Source organism: Procambarus clarkii, chromosome 30, assembly GCF_040958095.1.
Source record: "Procambarus clarkii isolate CNS0578487 chromosome 30, FALCON_Pclarkii_2.0, whole genome shotgun sequence".
NCBI classification, from domain to species: Eukaryota; Metazoa; Arthropoda; class Malacostraca; order Decapoda; family Cambaridae; genus Procambarus; species Procambarus clarkii.
Genome location: NC_091179.1, coordinates 28,455,541 through 28,474,821, shown reverse-complemented (window position 1 = coordinate 28,474,821; position 19,281 = coordinate 28,455,541). Strand labels below are relative to the sequence as shown.

The window sequence follows — 19,281 nt, the reverse complement described above, 5'->3', positions numbered from 1 at the left end:
TCCTCAAGCACCCGGGCGTCAAAATAGAAGAAGTCCAAAGAAATAATCCAAAACAAGCAAAAGGTCGGCAGAAAACGACAAGCAGATAGGAGAAGAGGGGGAGAAAAAAAAACGAAACAAAGAAAAGGAAAAGCGATCTGGCACAATTGGAGAAGACAGCAGCAGGAGTGCAAGGCCAGAAAAGGACAGGACTGCCCAACGGAGCATCACACTCCGGCAGCCGTCCACCAAGCCCCCTCACGACGCCAACGGGCCGCATGGGGAGGGGGACATAGATATATAATTATACTTCACTAGAGAACTTTCTGTAACCAGCCGTCACTAATTGCAAGTTGTGGTGGATGAATTTAATCTATCAAAATTTAGGTAGAGGTATGATTAAAGACTTGTGCCCTAATACTTTTGCGGTACCGCTCATAAAACGAGTATGGGGTGCACAATAAAGTAGGCGCCTCGCCTACTATTGCAGGAAGAAGCAATATAGAGAACTACACTTTTTTTTTACTATATTTTAATCCCTTTAGAAATAACAAGCTTTAAATATGATAAACAAGGAAGCCAGTGAATGTGGTGTAAGTCTCGTTAAAAGGGTGGTCGTAGATCATGCCCTCCTGCAGCTGCAGGGACACCACGTCACCACGGTGGAGCTCCAAGAACACCGAGTTAGAAGAGTGTTCAAAATGGCTTAGCGTTCCATATGCAGTCACTTGAGGAACTTTGTTCTTTAGCAGAGCCATCCTGAAAATGGAATACAAGTAAAATTATTTAATCTTGTCACTTATTTAACAAGCGATACAATACCTCAAATTAGATACTTACGTGAAGTCGCTACTGTTGCCACCAACAGCGTTAAAGGTTAAGAAATAACCTCCATCAACTGGTACCACGAACTCGCTGGAGTTTTGATGCCAGGCTTCACCAGCATTAGTTACGACCTCCTGTAGAGGTTAGTTTTTTGTTAAAAAAATTAACTTTCCGAAAAAGATGGCGACAGTTAAGATTTTTAAATTCGTTTATATACCTGGAATATTACTGTAGCTGGTAGGGTCATAGTCAAGTTTGCCGCCTTTTTCACTGTGAAGGCAACGTCACCTCTGTGAAGAACGTCAGAGTTTATTACAGCGTCAATCCTACGGAATTTGTTAAGTTTGTCCCCTTTTAGAGGATTAGTAGGCAAGTAGAGATGAAGAGTGGTCCAAAGGATGGTCACTAATATTAAATGAGAAGTTTACCTCGAGGAATGCAAATTTGAGGTCTATAAATTTTAAGTACATTCAGTTATGTGCTCAATAGCCAAGTATAATGTAATTTCATACTTTGTATTAGAATTTAACAAACTAGATTTTTTTTTTAATAGAACAGATTCACTAATGTCAAGAACTTGTGGGAAATTTTTATTAGGCTTTACACTAGTTTAAGACCTGTTTGGAAACATTTTAACTTTTTTTAGGAGGGGTAGAAATTGAGACCTAAAAATGTTTGAGGTCACGGTTTGAATGTTTATATTTGTATGTACATTGCAGGTTCAGGGTACAACTGAACACCGAGCTGTTCCACTTTAAGTGTTGCGTGTTTTATGCAAATTTAGAATTTTAATCTACATGTTCAAGTTAAGTGTATTTTGAGCACCAAACAAATTTACATGTTAATGATCATTTACATTAGTGAAGGGAGCTTTAAGAATTTTAATTCGAGCCAGTAGTATTTAAATGATTAAGCCAAGGTACTTATGGGGAATGTATTAGTGAAGTTAAAGAATACTTACCCAGGAGCTGAAGCAGGCAAGGTAGTATTAATGTCAGTTGTGGGTGGCGATACAGTCACCATTGGACGGGGCCTAAAGCCTGTCTCAGTTGGGAGAGTTACATCCTGTTGTGTACTGATAACCAGTAACGCTGCCATGATGAGACCACGGGGCGACATCTAAGAATATTTTAGTGTTAAAAGCCTACCGACTATTCATTGATGTGTCAAGTACATAAAACAAGTAACTAGAGAAAGAAAATTGTTAAGCGTTCGTTCACATTAAGTTTTTTCTTAAAAACTATTAAGAAATATTATCCAAGAAACTTTACCTAGAAGGCTAGGCACGTAAACGGCGTCGAGACGTTAAATTAAGTTGTACAACATAAAAACTAAACATTTAAAACTATGTATATAGCAAACCTACTAATAAAAATATTCAAAAACTAGACTAACAGTGAATTTTTTTTTAAACTGAAAACTAAGAAAAAGGAAACTTCCTCACATTTGTCTATTAGTTAACTAGTTATATAACCAGGAACGAAATCAAAACACCAACTGAATGGTCTGACCTCAGCTCGGTTATTTATACCCCCTGATCAAGTGCCAGCTGCACGATGATGAGTGTTGCAGTAGTGGAGTGAACTGCCAACTACCATATATTTGATTAGGTACAGTTGGATTAATTTTGGTGTTGGGCTTAAGGCTACTCTACAGCGGGAGGGTTATTTTTCGTCACCAAAATAGCTTGCTGACCAACCAGCAAAGTTTACCATGAACATTGTCCAGAACAAAAGTCAACTGTAAATGTTCACCGAGAAGCGGGGTAAACTCTGTGTAAATATGCAGGCGATGAGTCACAATAACGTGGCTGAAGTATGTTGACCAGACCACACACTAGAAGTTGAAGGGACGACGACGTTTCGGTCCGTCCTGGACCATTCTCAAGTCGATTGAGTTATATCCTGTTTAGTTGGGTTTGGAGTTTAACTTAAGGACAATCAGCCGCTGCAAGGTCACTAAGGCCTTAACAATAACAAGTATACTATAGTGTTGTTCACAAGTATGCTATCATTGTTCAGGCCATTGTTCAGTACTATCAGGTTCATTGTTCATTAATATTATAAATATTATATATATAAATATATACATATAATTTTATGAAGAGTTAAAAGGACTGACATCAACAAGTGATCCATACAGTGAAGCACAAATACAATACAATACATCAGACATTGGAGAGGTGTGGCAAATGTTCAGGAGTATTGGGAAAACGTAATGTAGGCGTCAAGTGTTGCATCTGTAACATAAGATTTCACCTGGGCTGTGCAGAATTATCTCCAGGATGCACAAAAAGGCAAGGAACTTACTGGGTTTGCAAAGATGACAGATTAATGTTGGAGAACATAACTAAACTGATGAAAAACATTCCCGAGTCACACAGATTATCATTCATAGAAAAGCTACCAGTGATTTATGCGGACTGGGAAAAGACAACATTGGATAAGGACCAAAACTCAGGAACAGATAGTTTAGAGAACCGCAGCAGTAGTGAGGAGGAAGAGGGTATTGCGGTACAAAATAACAGCAATATTACAGAGCCAGGTAATATAAACGATGAGAGCAACAGTGAGACAGAGTGCATAAATGAAGGAATTGGGACAAGAGATGGAGATGGCTCCAATAAAGAGGTAGACAAGACAGACACAGGTATAACTACCTTGAAAAACGCAAAACCGGAACATATTTGCAAATTCTACGCTAAAGGAGTTTGCAAATATGGAAAATTAGGAGCAAAATGCAATTTTCTGCATCCTCGAAAATGCAGGAACATGTTGACGAAGAGTACATGCCGTTTTGGAACAGGGTGTAGATACTTTCACCCTAAATTATGACAATTTTCAATTAGGGATAAAAAATGTTACAATCTTCAGTGTCCGAAATTCCACGTGAGAGGTACACAGCGTTATAGACGGGAAGATCCATATGACACTACTGGAATTTTTTTAGAGGAAGGCAGAGACAGAGTAGTAAATATAAGAGAGGAACAGTCTACCAAATGGCCTCCTAATAGAATCGAACTCAATATTTGGTGCATTTACAGAAACCCACACAAAAGACCACATGGATAGTGAAATCTGGATTCCGAATTATAATCTATATAGATGTGACAGAGCAATTAGGTCAAGTAGAGGAGTAGGTCTGTATATTAAAGAGGAGCTGGCATGCACAGAGCTCCGGAACTCGTCCAATGTGGTAGTAGAGGTACTTGGAATCAAGGTTGAAAATATGAATCTACTTATTATTTTAATATACAAACCGCCAGATGCAACAGTTGAGGAATTCACTGAATAGATCCACAAAATAGAGAATATCCTTGATAACCTAGCAAACCCAGTACCAGATATCATCTTCCTTGGAGACTTCAATCTACCCAGTTTACAATGGAGATTAGTAAACAATAACATCATAGCAGGAAGTCAACCTGGAAACAACCAACCACAGGTCAGAGAACTACTGAGATTCTGTGACAAATTCTCGCTCAGTCAGCAGATTACAGAACCAACTAGGAACGAAAACACGCTGGACCTGATATTCACGAACAATGAGGAGCTAATCAGAGACATTACTATCTCAGACACTACGTACTCGGACCACAAGCTCATTGAAGTGCAAACTAACATTAATAACGGTAGTAGGCCCAAGAGAAACAACAAGCAAGAAGGGCTATTCAATAAATTCAATTTTAATAATAAGAGACTGGGAGAAAATAAACAGGGAACTTACAAACATTCAATGGGAAAATGTTCTAAGAAATAAAAATCCTACACAAGGAATAGAAAAACGGACTTCTGAAGCATATGAAGTTTGTCTGAAATATGTTCCTTTGAGGAAAGCCAGAAAGAGGTCCAATGTAGAAAGAGAACGCAGACGACATTACAAAAGGAGAAAGAAATTAACGGAAATGCTTAAGCAGACACGACTCTCCATACAGAGAAGAAATAATTTAAACAGGGAGATTGAAGAAATCGAACAGAGACAGAAGCATTCCTATCAGACTGACGAAAGGCAACTAGAACAGAAAGCAATTCAAGAAATAAAGAAAACCCCAAAATATTTTTTCACATATGCTAAATCAAAAGCGAAAACCACTGCCAGTATTGGACCTATTCGTAATTAGTGAAGGTTCATACACTGAGGATGACAAAGAAATTAGTGAAATCCTAAAAAAGCAGTATGAGGACATGTCTAGCACTCCGATACTCAGCATGAAAGTGGAAGATTCCGACAATTTCTTTATGAATGATACTCAAACACCTGTAAATATAATTGATATCAACACGAGTATGGCAGATTTTGAAAGAGATATTGACAATATGCCCATGCACTCAGCCCCGGGTCCAGACTCATGGAATTCAATATTTATAAAGAAATGCAAAGTGCCAGTATCACAGGCACTCAGTATAGTAAGGAGGAAGAGCTTGGACACAGGGGAGATACCAGATGCGCTTAAAGCAGCAGACATTGCCCCTCTACACAAGGGTGGTAGCAAAGCATTGGCAAAGAATTATAGACCAGTTGCACTAACGTCCCACATAATAAAAGTATTTCAGAGAGTGATCAGGAGTCAGGTCACTAGATTCATGGAAACTAATGACCTCCACAATCCAGGCCAACATGGATTTAGAGCAGGAAGATCATGCCTCTCACAGCTACCTGACCACTATGACAAAATCACTGAGGCATTAGAGGAAAAACATAATGCAAATGTCGCATACACAGATTTTGCAAAGGCATTCGACAAATGTGACCATGGAGTGATTGCACAGAAAATGAGGTCAATGGGTATAACTGGTAAAGTAGGACGATGGACACTCAATTTCCTGTCGAACAGAACACAAAGAGTAACAGTCAATCAAGTAAAAACGAATCCGAAAGCAGTTAAAAGCTCTGTACCTCAAGGTACAGTCCTTGAACCACTGCTGCTCCTTATTCTCATATCAGATATAGACAAAAGCACAAGTCACAGCTTCGTGTCATCCTTTGCAGATGATACAAAAATCAGCATGAAAATTACCTCTGCTGAAGACATTGATAAACTACAAACAGATATTAACAAAGATTTCGATTGGGCAGCAGAAAATAGCATGATGTTTAACGGTGATAAATTCCAGGTACTCAGATACGGCAAAAACGAGGATCTTAAACATAATACAGGGTACAAAACACAATCGAATCTGCCCATAGTAGGAAAACAGCATGTCAAGGATTTGGGAATAATGATGTCAGACGACCTAACGTTTAGGGAGCATAACCAAGCAAGTATTGCGTCAGCCAGAAAAATGATAGGATGGATTACGAGAACATTCAAGTCCAGAGATCCCATCACAATGGTTGTACTCTTCAAATCACTTGTGTTGTCCCGTCTTGAGTACTGCTCAGTACTCACTTCCCCCTTCAGAGCAGGAGAGATTGCTGAAATTGAGGGAATACAGAGAACATATACGGCACGCATAGACGAGATAAAGCACCTAAATTATTGGGATCGTCTCAAAGCTCTCCAAATGTACTCACTAGAAAGGAGACGAGAGAGATACCAAATAATGTACACATGGAAAATACTGGAGGGACAGGTCCCAAATCTACACAGTAAAATAACAACGTACTGGAGTGAACGACATGGAAGAAAATACAAAATAGAACCAATGAAGAGCAGAGGTGCCATAGGCACAATCAGAGAACACTGTATGAACATCAGAGGTCCACGGTTGTTCAACGTCCTACCAGCGAGCATCAGAAATATTACAGGAACAACAGTGGACATCTTCAAGAGGAAACTAGATTGTTTCCTTCAAGGAGTGCCGGACCAACCGGGCTGTGGTGGGTATGTGGGCCTGCGGGTCGTTCCAAGCAACAGCCTGGTGGACCAAACTCTCACAAGTCAAGCCTGGCCTCGGGCCGGGCTTGGGGAGTAGATGAACTCCCAGAACCCCATCAACCAGGTATCATCCAGGCCAAAAGTTCAAAGTGTATATACAACGAGAAGTTGAATACCTCGTAGTGTGAATACTACAATATATCCCTGTGTTCCATATCTTGGTGACCAATTATGCATTTTCTTGTTAATCATGTCAGTTATCATGAGGTCAACATCATTTAAACTAATGTGAATTGTGATAGTTTTGATAATTCTACATTTTTTTTAATATATAAATCGCCTCCTATTTTTCTTAGTACGTCTATATGGATATTTGTCAATGTATTCTTTCTGATGTGTAGTTGTGTATATGCATAGTGGTACATGTAGACAACGCGCTCTTATTTGCATATGACTGTCACCGACGTCAATAGATTTGCTTCTATTGACGTGCTCTGTTGTATATGGACGATGGATTGATTGGTTAATGGACAGATCGCAACACAACTCACACTCAGGTTCACTGCTGCTCTTTTCTTTAGTCCTGATCATCGCAAGATCTGAAATTCTGGGAGACATTCTCTGTCTTCACAGACGTTCACACAACACATTCCTGACACAACAGTGATACTAAGGGTTGACGTTTTTCTGAAAAATGCCTTTCTAATTCACTTCTTCAGATGACCTTCGAAACCAGCTTGGATGTCAATGAGTTTTATTTCTGATTAATCTCTCAAGCACATTACTCTGACAAGGAAATCGTTTTTTTTTTTTCGAAAGAAGTGCGACATGCTTGCGATGAGATTCCAGGATTTTCCGACAAGAGAAATGTATCTGCCATTATGTGTGACAAATCCCAAATGACTTCCCATCATGAAGCTCCTTCAGCATACTGTATACAGGCTTACTGTGTACAGGTATACACCTAAACCAGGCAAGGTCGTGTTTTACAGTTGTAATTATTTCAACCCCTATCCCTAGGATTGGATTGAAATAGGGGACAATCCTTCATACTGTTCTCGTGACCCTCAAGAACACCATCATGAACACGCAAAGGAATGCCAGAAAATTGTGTTCAGTTGAACAGCGTGGAGGTTGCCTAAAGCAGCTTCCTGTATACACACATGAAACTTGTAGCAACATCAAAAAATTTCTTCTTTAGAATTTAACCATAAATTTAACCATTTTTGACCATATATATTGATGAAAGACACGCATGGTTCAAGTTGGTGTTTACATAGTAAACTGTGCATTACTGATGTTCAAATGAAAATGTTTTACTTCTTCGGTGCTTGTATCTCCTTTACTGAGTTCTGCTTCACCTTCTCGAGCCTCATTATTAACATAATATTTTTTACTACGATGCTTTATTACGTATAATTAGTATAGAGAAAGTGTTGATTTTAATATTATATACGTTAAAAGGAAAGGCTATTCTGATATACGAGGAAATGAGTTGGACGAATATCATTATATGTTGGGAGAGGTGTTGTGATGGTGAATATTTGATTGTGATTATCGTTGTAGATGTGCAACATCCTATTACTAGAGGCTAGTGTCCAGAATCAATAGAGCAAGACATTATAGCTGATCATGTAGGATCACCTGGGCTCTAGGAGACTCGAACCGTGGACCCCACGTGTGTGAGGCTGAAACTATATCAACCGAGCTATTGACTAGTCTGATTAAGAAAATTTCCAGAAGCAGTTTCCTGCTGCCGAACTGGAACTTTCGACTTTCCCTTACAGCTTCTGGGCCTGACAGCTGGCTGGGTTCGTAGTCCTAAAGGGTCCGGGTTCGATCCCCGACGGAGGTAGAAACAAATGGGCAGAATTTCTTTCACCTTGATGTACCTGTTCACCTAGCAGTAATTAGATACTAGGGAGTTAGACAGCTGTCGGAAAATCCGACACCATTTAATAATCATACAGATAATAGCTGTATTGTATAAACAAGTTACCCATAGAAAACGTAACTTGTAGTGGAATTACCGTCTATAGAAAACGGGATATCATCACCACATACTATTATAATTCACCAGCTATTCTGCTGGGAATTATTCTTAAATACATTAGTCTTTGAACTTTACCATCATAAAAACATCTTATATAAATTAACTTAATTATCAATATTAAAGTAGAGTAAATGTGACCCTTCTATCACTTTCTGAAATGTGGACAATGTAAGCCAGGCGTCAGAGTGAGGAAGGGGCAGCCATTGTTGTGTCACCTCCGAGACGTGTGGAGCAAATTTAGCTCCTATCATATCTGGACAATGTCGGCCAGTAACGTCAATAGTATGGAGTGTTAAACAGCCATTGTTTATACGAGACCAGAGGCTCACACGGGAGCAAATTCGGCTCCTGTTAATTTTACTTGGACGTAGTGTTATGGAAACCAAAGGTACCATCTCCAACACGATGTCTACAATTCAAGTTAAGTGTTCTTTCCGAAACCCGTTTATCATTCATTTATGGCCATTAATGTCAGGATATAGGGTGACCCGGTTAGAGCACGTGGAAGCCTCAAACTAAAGGTAATTAAGCCAGGTCTTCATGTTCCACGTACAGTTTTCTCTGAAATACTTGTCATATATAGGATTCTGGCTTCACAGCTAGCGCACTTTTGACAGGTCAAGACGAGGAAGATTTTGTGCACCAGTTACTGGGTGATATGGAAGCTACCTCAAAGAGGATAATTTGGTGTCTACACCCTAGTTATACCTGGTGGACTAACCTGCTGTACTATAAGATAAGGAACCTTTTCAATGTATGTAGTTAATGTAGTTTGATTGGCTGCATATATATAAATATAAACCCCCCCTAATGTGTAGAGGATCGATTTGTGAGATTATGAGATTATTGCAGAAATACAGTCCACTTATCATTATACAAATTGCTATCGAAGTATATAAATTAACGTAAATATAAATTCATATAAATTAAATATAAATCTCACAGGTCGGTTCCCACAACAGCTGCTACCGGCTGCTTCCTATGCGTGTGTGTGTGTGTGTGTATACTCACCTATTTGTACTTGCGGGGGTTTAGTTCTGGCTCTTTGGTCCCGCCACGCAACTGTCAATTAACTGGTGTACAGGTTCCTGAGCCTATTGGACTATCATATCTACACTTGAAACTGTGTATGGAGTCAGCCTCCACCACATCACTGCCTAATGCATTCCAGTTGTCAACCACTCTGACACTAAATAAAATCTTTCTAATATCTCTGTGGCTCATTTGGGCACTCAATTTCCACCTGTGTCCCCTAGTGCGTGTGCCCATTGTGTTAAATAGCCTCTCTTTATCTACCCTGTCAATTCCTCTGAGAATCTTGTACATGGTGATCATATCACCCCCCCTAACTCTTCTGTCTTCTAGCTACGTGACGTTTAATTCCCGTAGTCTCTCCTCGTAGCTTATACCTCTCAGCCCGGGTACTAGTCTGGTGGCAAACCTTCGAACTATTTCCAGTTTAGTCTTATGCTTGACTAGATATGGGCTCCATGCTGGGCCTGCATTCTCCAGGATTGGTCTGACATAGGTGGTATTCAAAGTTTTTAAAGATTCCTTGCACAAGTGTCTAAATGCCGTTCTTATGTTAGCCAACTTGGCATATGCTGCTGATGTTATCCTCTTGATATGGGCTTAAGGGGACAGGTCTGGAATGATATAAACCCCCTAGATCTTTCTCTCTCTCACTCTTGAAGAAGTGTGTGTGTGTGTGTGTGTGTGTGTGTGTGTGTGTGTGTGTGTGTGTGTGTGTGTGTGTGTGTGTGTGTGTGTGTGTGTGTGTGTAAATTTGGATTAAGGATCTTCCCGAAATGCTACGCGTGCTAATAGCTGTACAAGAATGTGAATGTAAGAACTCTTCTATATATATAAATAAATAAATAAAAATAAATAAATAAAAACTAATGAAGCTCAGAGGAATTAGTGACCCGTCAAAAAAATTGTTATCCACACATCCGTGGAAATAACCGTTCTGTTATCACAGAATGATGCTGTAGAATGTCTGCTTCCCCCCACCCACGCCCTCTATGGGTGATGAATGCTAGACAAAACCAATGATTTGGTTAAAGAAAAAGGATTTAATTTTGCATTTTCAGGTTCCTACTCAGTTTCAATTCATATTAGAAGTGTCATATTTAAAAGTACATATATTTAATTTACAAAATATTTAGGTACAATATTTTCGACTATAGAGAGGGATGTTTTTAAATATTTGTTTGGCGTCTTCATGTCCTGGGACGTGTCGTGGCCTAGGGTCCATCATCCCCAGGTCGAGCCCTTCACATGGATGTCACATTTCCTTATTTTCTGTTTATCAAAATAATTGCTTGTAATTCGTTATATATATGTAAACTGAGTATATGTGCATGTCTGTCTCGTCTCTCTTTAGTACCCTTCTTTTTTACCTCCTCATCATTTACCAACTTCTTCACCTTTCACTACCTCTACTCTTCACCACTTTCTCTTCATCCCTTTTATCATGTTCATCCCATTAATAGTGTGTAGAAAAAAGTTGCATTTGATCTCTTCTCCCATGCTCGTGTCAGTCCTCTCAGTACTACCTGCACCACCTTCCATTCTAACATTTAATATGCTAGAGGAATCTTAGTGACGATGGAATTTTTCATTTTTCGAGCTTGAAAATTTGTAGAATTAATCATTTCCTGCAAAAGGTTGGCCTCGGCCTCGAGTACTGCCCGGACCCCAGACACTGCAAAGTTTTCTGAGAATTGCCCAAAGCGTCATATCGCCTACTTGTAACATACATTATCTCTTATAGGTGCACATGTATGTATGTATTTTATATGTACATATTCACATACGTATGAATGAAAAAAAATATGAGATGTAAACATATGCACATACAAAAAAAAATGTATTGGAAGGCAACCTGGAAACACAGTTTTTTATTATTTAAATGTTTCACATTATTACAACATTTACTTTCACGCGAGTTGGGTCTGATAAATTCATAAAGACTGATACAGTTAAAAATAAAATCAGTAATTGGCCACCAACTTTTTTTTTTCTTTTTATTTGGGAAAACACAAATACAACAATAGGAAAACATCATCATCATCAACCACATTGTCAGGCAAGAAATATAGGAACAAACGTTTATAACAGGATAACACACAAAAGTCGTACAAAACACATAATAGTAATATAAACATAGGTAACAATGAAGTACAGTCAGAAATGAAAAAACACCAGAGCACTATAGCCCAATAAGAACCAGGCAAGAAGCCACATGAAAAAAAAATCCTAGCTCACAGCACAGCAAAACAAACAACGAAATAAAACAACACAAAACCAGAACCACACACACAGTTAATCATCATCATATTTATCCGGATATAAACGCCGCAGGTCCTTCCTCCTATATACATCCCACCGAGCTCACAATTCCGCAGACGCGTTAACGTGATTACGTAATGCTCGCGGTCGATGCATGAAGTCAGGAACATCTATCTCTACGCCCTCCACCACGGGCGCAGAAGTCACGGGAAGAGGCTGCACGGAGCTCTTCGGTACAGACAGTGGAACCACATGGGACTGAAGCACATTAGCCGGCCGGACACGAGCGGCAACATCGCGGGCAGAGTCGCAGGGGAGACAATCACAGAGGGCGATATTGCAGGAGTCGACACCACAGGGGGCGGAGTAACAAAGAACGGCTGAGCTGAGGACAGCCACCTCGGCCAGTGACACAACCTCCCAGCCCAGGGAACCAGCAATTGGGGATGCAGAGGAAGCTGGAGAAAATGCAGGACCAGGCCAGGCTACAATCCCACCACAGGACCAATCACCGCTGCAACACGGCCCATAGGAGCTGCAGGCACTCCAACATCGTCGCCCACATTATCATCCACAGAAGACGAACTTCCGGAGTCTTCAAAATCCCGGACGTAGGCCCAGGCCTAACCACGAGGAAGAGACAGACTCAAAGCCCGCTACGATCGCTTGGACAGAAGTCGCAGGTCGTCGGAATTATCACTCCCGCCAGAAGGCACTGTAACAGAACCTCTGGTCGGCCGCGCAACTCCACACAGCGCACGATCACTCAACATCGCAGCCTCATCAACCCAGGAAACAGGACCACACACCGCAGGAGACATCACAGCGTCCATGTCGATACGGGCCGATGACACAGCTGCAGGAGACAGTACAGGCCGGTGCGCAGCCTCGACGTTCGGGTGGCATGAGACCACACACCACAGGAGACAACTGGAGACTCGACTGGAGAAAAGGCAGGCAAAGGGTAGCTGAGGTGCGGGAGCCATGGATGCACCAACTACCACCCCGACACCCACAGCCACATCGAGGCTGGCATCAGAGACCGGCAACGGGGCACCAGACGACTTGGAAGTATCACTTACCACAGCAGCACCTTCCGACAGGTCCGGGACCGCCAACGGGGAAAAGTCCTCCTCCCTGAAGAGGTTCACAGGCCCGACCCGGCTCGCATCACAACCCACAGCCTGATGGCCTGAGAGTCCGAACTGGAAACAAGTTTGGGGCTGCCCCCATAGAATACGCGTACCATGAAGCCCAGAAGCAGGAGAAAGGAAGGGATAGGGTCCTTCAAGCGCAGCCCCACAGTCCTGTTCCCATTTGGGTCATATTTCCACCGCCCAGAGGAAACTGCATTCATCCGGACACTCAAGACCCACCCATACCGGTTAAAGTGACGCTCGAGAAGAGAGTCTAGGCACTCAAAGGGAGCACCATGATGACCAGACCACACACTAGAAGGTGAAGGACAACGACGTTTCGGTTCGTCCTGGACCATTCTCAAGTCGATTGTGAACTTGTCGGAGAACCATGAACTGCCACATAGGTAGTCTCACTGCACCTGTCCGACACTTCCAACGAACCACCACCCTCAGGCAAAGTAACGTCCTCCTGCCATAGTGGTCCACAAAGTCACGATACACAGCCGTGGAGCAGAATTCTAAAACAACTTGATGCTTGATATAAGCTGAACGCCGCACACAGACGCCACATCCACCCACAACACATCAATCATGACCAATACAACTGCTGGGTAAGACGCTTGGCCAGTAAATTTAAGGAAAATGATATCCCTCCACTTCACAAGGGGGGAGGGGGGGGGGGGGACCGCCATCCCTCCAGCCGCCACGGCCCCAAGGGTCCACTCACAAACACGAACAACCACAGGCCAACATGCAGGAGCTCAGAAGCGATACGTCCGTCTCCGCGCAGAGCTAGGTGAGCACTCCCCACCAACTGGTGGCCGAGTGTTCACTCACCGCGGCCACCGTCGTTATACTAAAAAGTCATCGGGCTGGCACTTGTTCAAGGCTTGTAAGCATCGCACACAGAACGTATCTTTATTTTCTTTCTTCAAGTCATTGCAAAGAGCAGGAGCGATCGTCGGAGAAGATATATAGTATTAGTCAGAAATATTATTTCAATGCGTTGAGTATCGATATAGTTCACCATTTTCATAAAATGATCTCTTACAGTATTTGGTAGATACTACCATTATAGTGATTGTCCTCAGGTCATAAAAAATTTGCTATTTTCTTTTATAGTCCGGAAAAAATAAAGCTAATAACTAGGCCTAGTAGCACGAATGTGGTATTAGGTCTAAAATTGCAAAGATGTTTCGTTATTCTTATGCTACAGTAAAACAAAGATAGACACTTCTCTACATTCAAGAATAGCGGTCAAGTTTCTGGTAGCAATGACATTGTACATATGGCTACTTTTCATCAAATAGTTACAGAAACTACTTCAATTTTAGGAAGATGGGCTGCAATGGAGAAATATTTATTAAGACGGTGGAAAAGTTTTGGTTATCGTAATAAATACATTTCGGTGTAAAATGGCATAAAGATTACATTACTTATTTCTTTTTGTATATTTATTAAAACAAGATATCATGCCTCTCTGATCAACTCCAGCACTCCCAATACACTACTTTCGGCTGGATTTACCCTGGGTCAAATGCCTGACATCGTCATGGACAAGTTTGCATGACCAATTAGTCACAAAACTAATATATACTCAAGCTGTGATTTTTTTGTCCCCGACAAACAGAAGTTGTTCTAAGTTTTGTAAGTTATCTAAAAATCAGGATTGCCAATTTAAATCCTCATTTAATTAAACACTTAAAAACAATCCCTGGTTCTAAGTAAGCAGTTAGATGCTCAACTTACCTGAAGTTAGTTCTCTGCTTTACAGAAATTACAAAATACTCTTGAACCGTGGAATAATTTATATATTCTGTTGTCTAAAAGATTTTGTCATGACCTTTAACGTTTACTCTAGGAAGGTTATGATAAAGAAAGTTCACCAAGCGACTGCTTATGGATCGCCAAGCCATTATGAACATCGCTCGGACTCCGCGTTATTGGAGCTCCACCGTAGTGACGCTGTACATGGAGGTGCAGGAGGGCATGATCTACGACCACGCCATCAACGAGACCTTCACCAGTTTCACCGAGTTCAGCATTTAACTTAAGTACAAGTTACATTTAAGTACACTTTAAAAAAAAAATATATGGATATTTCTTTTTAGTTACTTTATTCTGTGAATGTATTAAGTGTTCAATATCTCCCTCCTAAAGAGGAGATGAGGTGAGGGGCAGTGAAGGTGGTGAAAGGTAGGGAGGGAAGGTGGTGAAAGGCAATGAAGATTGTGAGGTGTAGGGAGCGAGGAAGGGAATTATCAAGAGAAAGCATCAGGCTATTACGACTATATAGCTCTTCGAAGGGTTCTTAATATGGAAGGAAGGGAATGGTAATGAAGGTGGTAAATGTTAGAGGTGGTGGCGAATGGGTTGTGGACGGTAGTGCCCAGTCTTATGTATTATTACACCAGCCTCTCCCAGGCTTGGTGCCTTCTTTTGAAGACTACTTTTATGCATTTTAAATTTATACTGTACCTCCTGGCCTTGAGACAAACTTTGCGTTGCGTCACACTACAATACCCTTCCTTTTTCTACACGTTTGAAATTACAAGATCATAGACGACGCCAGAGGTCCTCGTCTTGCTCATTAAGGACTTCAAGCATAGACTGGAGAAACCTCGGGAACACCCTAGCTCCACCCTTTCCAGATTTTCCTCTGGCCATCCTGTTTTGCCTTATTTATAGTTTCTCTGCCTCGTGTTTATCCCCTCCCCCCCCCCCCGTTTTTAGAATGGGGTCCTTCGCCAATAGGGACAGTCTACCTCCTGAATCCTCACTTTTATAATCTGGGACGAAAGCCAAGATATCCGATATCCACTCTTCCCAGACCTTCAGCATCTCTACACTAGTTCTCACTCGTCCCGAAAGCATCGCAGCACCTAAACTACTGCACCTGAAAGAAAGTAATTATCAGAAGGCACCAAACCGGAAACTGCACCTGAAACAAACTTTGTTCTTCATCCTTGATAGATTAAGTCTCCATCCTCTTCCTTCTGGCTATCTCGGCATTGTTCGGGCATCTATTCCCATCTCCGTAACGATGTTTGCAGACACTTAAGCCTAATGTTGCCTTTGGGCAGCACTAGACTTAGAATGTTTGTTTAGACAGCATTCAGATGAAAATATTAAGTCATGGGTCAGAGTGTAGCTTAAAGTGTTAGGTTGTTTAGATTCTGCTACTTTAACAAAATATCCATGTAGCATGGGCTACGGCGAGACAATAGCCGTAGGTATTCAGCAAAGCTTAGGAATAGTGCTAGTGTCACGATTTTGCTGGACCATTTCCTTTGGGCCACGAGCTATACATGGCAATCAAGAAAGGAAAAAACCAAATAGGACCAGAGTAATCTGAATGACGTCAGAGCGAGTCTTCGAATCTTTTGAACAGAAGTCTTTAGAAGACGACCAAACACTAACACGACCCAGCCGATGGCAAGGATCATCATATCTGTGGCCGTGTAAAGACGCCAAATCATGAAATTTGTTAAGTTTCTTTACACCCTAATCCGGGAATGATGTTCGTTGCATATGTAAAACTTTAGAAATCTGTACTAATAGTGGCAGAATGACAGGTCATAATCTTTCATTCTCAGATTTCTTAATACCGGACGACCCAGAAAATCTGGAAAACAAAGTAGCTTATACCTGCAGAAAACTTTCAAGATTCCTATAGACAAATCTTTATACCAGAGGGGGTAGAAAAAAAGAAAATTCGAGGTAGAATGTGAAAACTATATTTAATACTAGTTTATTGCTTCAAGCATTTATAAAACAAAAGTCGCTAGGACGCGAATTAAGGTTTTATCCGTTACAGTCTAAATAAAAGAAAACCAGTGAAAGTTGTATAGGCCTCGTCGCCGGGGTGTTCGTAGATCATGCCCTGTTGAAGGTCCAGCCCGATCCGGTCATACCGACGCAACGCCAAAAACGCCGAATTAGAGCCGTGTTCGTAAGACGTCCGGGTGCCATAGGCCGTCACCTCGTATTCACCGTTCTTCATTAAGGCCATTCTGTTAAGAGATTAATATTCAGTAAAACTGGCAAACTTAAAGAAACAATTTTGTACACGAATATTTAGGAAATTTACGAATTCCTCCCCGCTCCTGTCTAAACATTTCGGTTGAACGGTAGAGCGATGGACTCTGCAGTTCAATCCCTGCAGTTCAATCCCCGCCCGTCCAAGCAGTTGGGCCATCATTCCTTACCCGTCCCATTCGAAATCTTTATCCTAACTCCGTTCCTAATGCTGTGTAGTTGTAATGGTTGTGCGCTTCCCCCCCCCCCACTCATAATTCCACCCCCCCCCCCATTAACTTACGTGAAGTCCGTGGTCCGAGAGCCTACAGCATGGAAGACAAAGTAGTAGCCGCCGTCAAGAGGAGCTGTGAACAGGCTTGTAGAAGGGTTCCAGGCACCACCTATGTTAGTCAAAACATCCTGCAAGGGACAGTATTCTTACGTAGGAACATAACCTCCAGGCATATTTAGTATTCCTTATGGAAAAAAAAACCGAAGCCAAACTAAAACAGTTAGGTTTAAAACACTAGGTACCGTTCATATAGTATCAATACGCATTCCAACTATTACATGCACTTACCCGGAAGTGGACGCGGGTAAAGGCGCGTAGGTTTTCACTAGCTTTCCTCACACTGAAGGCCACGTTACTGCTACAAAATAAAAATTTGTTAGAACTGAGAAAGCGAGAGCTATTTAAAGCCACAACAAACAGGATATTATCACTACCTGGTATATTTTTTTAACGGGAGGGGGAATCCTACTTTAGTAGGAAAAAAGAACATTCAATTCTCAAAAAATCTTTCCCAAAGTTACATGCCAAGCGAGTAAATGTGCTAAAAAATCACAAGAAAGGGAAGCTTTACTATAGCTCTTACAGTAGAGTTTAAGCAATGTTCACCCACCTTGCCACGGGAAAGGGGGAAGGCAACCCGAAAAGACCTGGAAATAACTGCCGGGGTTCGAGGCTGGGCGAGCGTGTGGTAACATTGCTTCGTCAGGGGTCTCGAGAAGTGTAACGTTGGAAGAGTTTTCTTGCTGCTGTGCATTAACTACCACGGCAATTGCAGCCGCAACGACGAGGGCAAGCGGTGACATCTGATTACAAAAATAAACTAAAAAAAATAATGAAACAGAACAAAAATATATGCAAGTTTATTCTAGAAACTTAACGTAACAACCGTTTCTGCAGACTTTTCAGCCTTCAGTGAACTAGGCTGAAAATAATTGGAAATCAATACACATGGCCGACAAGCCAGTAGTTACCCATAAAAGTTTTTTTATAATCTAGAATGGCCAAATTTGGCTATCCGTAAACATTTAAGAAAATGCATTGCATCTCCAAATTTCTTTAAAACCAAAACTAATTATATAACAAATAACGTATAATCCGAATAAAACTTTTATAGTAATGTATACTAATATCATTACAATAATTAAACTACAGAGTCACACGTAATAAATCAAACACCAAAAGACCCACTAACTTGACTTAACCTTTTAAGACAACAGAACTCCGACTGCTTAAATGCAAGACACTGTCACCAGTTGTAAACTCGCAGCAAATACACATCAGACAGGACTTACAATAATGACAAAAATCACTGCGTAGCCAAGAGTGTGAGTTGTCTAAACATGATCGCATGGACTATACGCCATCTGTTGGGTAGGTTACGTACTATGAGTGAAGGAAAATTTCGAGTATGTCAGCTAATTCTACAGCAATCTCTAGAACACACTTTCAATAAGCCCTAATACTTTCCTTATCATCAGTGACAACGTCCTTCATTAATATCGATTTCGCACACATAACGTGAAATCAGATATAATTTATTTTTACATGTATTTTGGTTATCAACTTTAACCAATTCAATTTACCATTTCGATAAAACACTGGTTATTAATGATTTGCGATTTCATTGTTAACTCATAACACTCGACGACTCTAAGGTCATTATCTACCAATGTTCTTAATGAGGTTATCTTGAGATGATTTCGGGGCTTAACGTCCCAGCGGCCCGGTCCTCGACCAGGCCTTCGTTTTGTTTACACACCCCCAGGAAGCAGCCCGTAGCAACTGTCTAACACCCAGGTACCTATTCACTGCTAGGTGAACAGGCGCAGCAGGGTGAAACTCTGCCCATTTGTTTGAGCCT

The 19,281-nt window shown here is 41.1% G+C and overlaps 1 protein-coding gene and 1 long non-coding RNA gene across 5 annotated transcripts; both read right to left on the bottom strand.

The window, feature by feature from the left end:
* Positions 1–489: 489 nt before the first annotated feature.
* LOC138369860 (complement C1q-like protein 4) lies at positions 490–2,312 on the bottom strand. Its single transcript, XM_069333602.1, has 5 exons — positions 2,249–2,312; positions 1,766–1,923; positions 1,022–1,094; positions 820–938; positions 490–738 (listed from the first exon to the last, which is right to left on the bottom strand). The coding sequence occupies exons 2-5, from the start codon at positions 1,921–1,923 to the stop codon at positions 537–539; spliced, it is 552 nt and encodes a 183-aa protein (XP_069189703.1). The 5' UTR covers positions 2,249–2,312; the 3' UTR covers positions 490–536.
* Positions 2,313–17,428: 15,116 nt separating this feature from the next.
* LOC138369859 (uncharacterized) lies at positions 17,429–18,718 on the bottom strand. 4 transcript variants are annotated; one of them, XR_011229997.1, is made up of 4 exons: positions 18,623–18,718; positions 18,031–18,223; positions 17,709–17,778; positions 17,429–17,548 (listed from the first exon to the last, which is right to left on the bottom strand). It is a non-coding gene; the product is annotated as an uncharacterized lncRNA (long non-coding RNA). The 4 variants fall into 4 exon arrangements; XR_011229998.1 differs by having other exon boundaries at positions 18,613–18,703; XR_011229999.1 differs by having other exon boundaries at positions 18,031–18,240; positions 18,613–18,627.
* Positions 18,719–19,281: the final 563 nt, after the last annotated feature.

Bases quoted from the DNA above. Each gene is read 5' to 3' on its own strand.
- LOC138369860 (XM_069333602.1), bottom strand. From the start codon at position 1,923: ATGTCGCCCCGTGGTCTCATCATGGCAGCGTTACTGGTTATCAGTACA. The intron at 939-1,021 runs GTATATAAACGA...TAACCTCTACAG, and splicing joins CAGCTACAGTAATATTCCAG to GAGGTCGTAACTAATGCTGG. The intron at 739-819 runs GTAAGTATCTAA...TTCCATTTTCAG, and splicing joins GGCAACAGTAGCGACTTCAC to GATGGCTCTGCTAAAGAACA.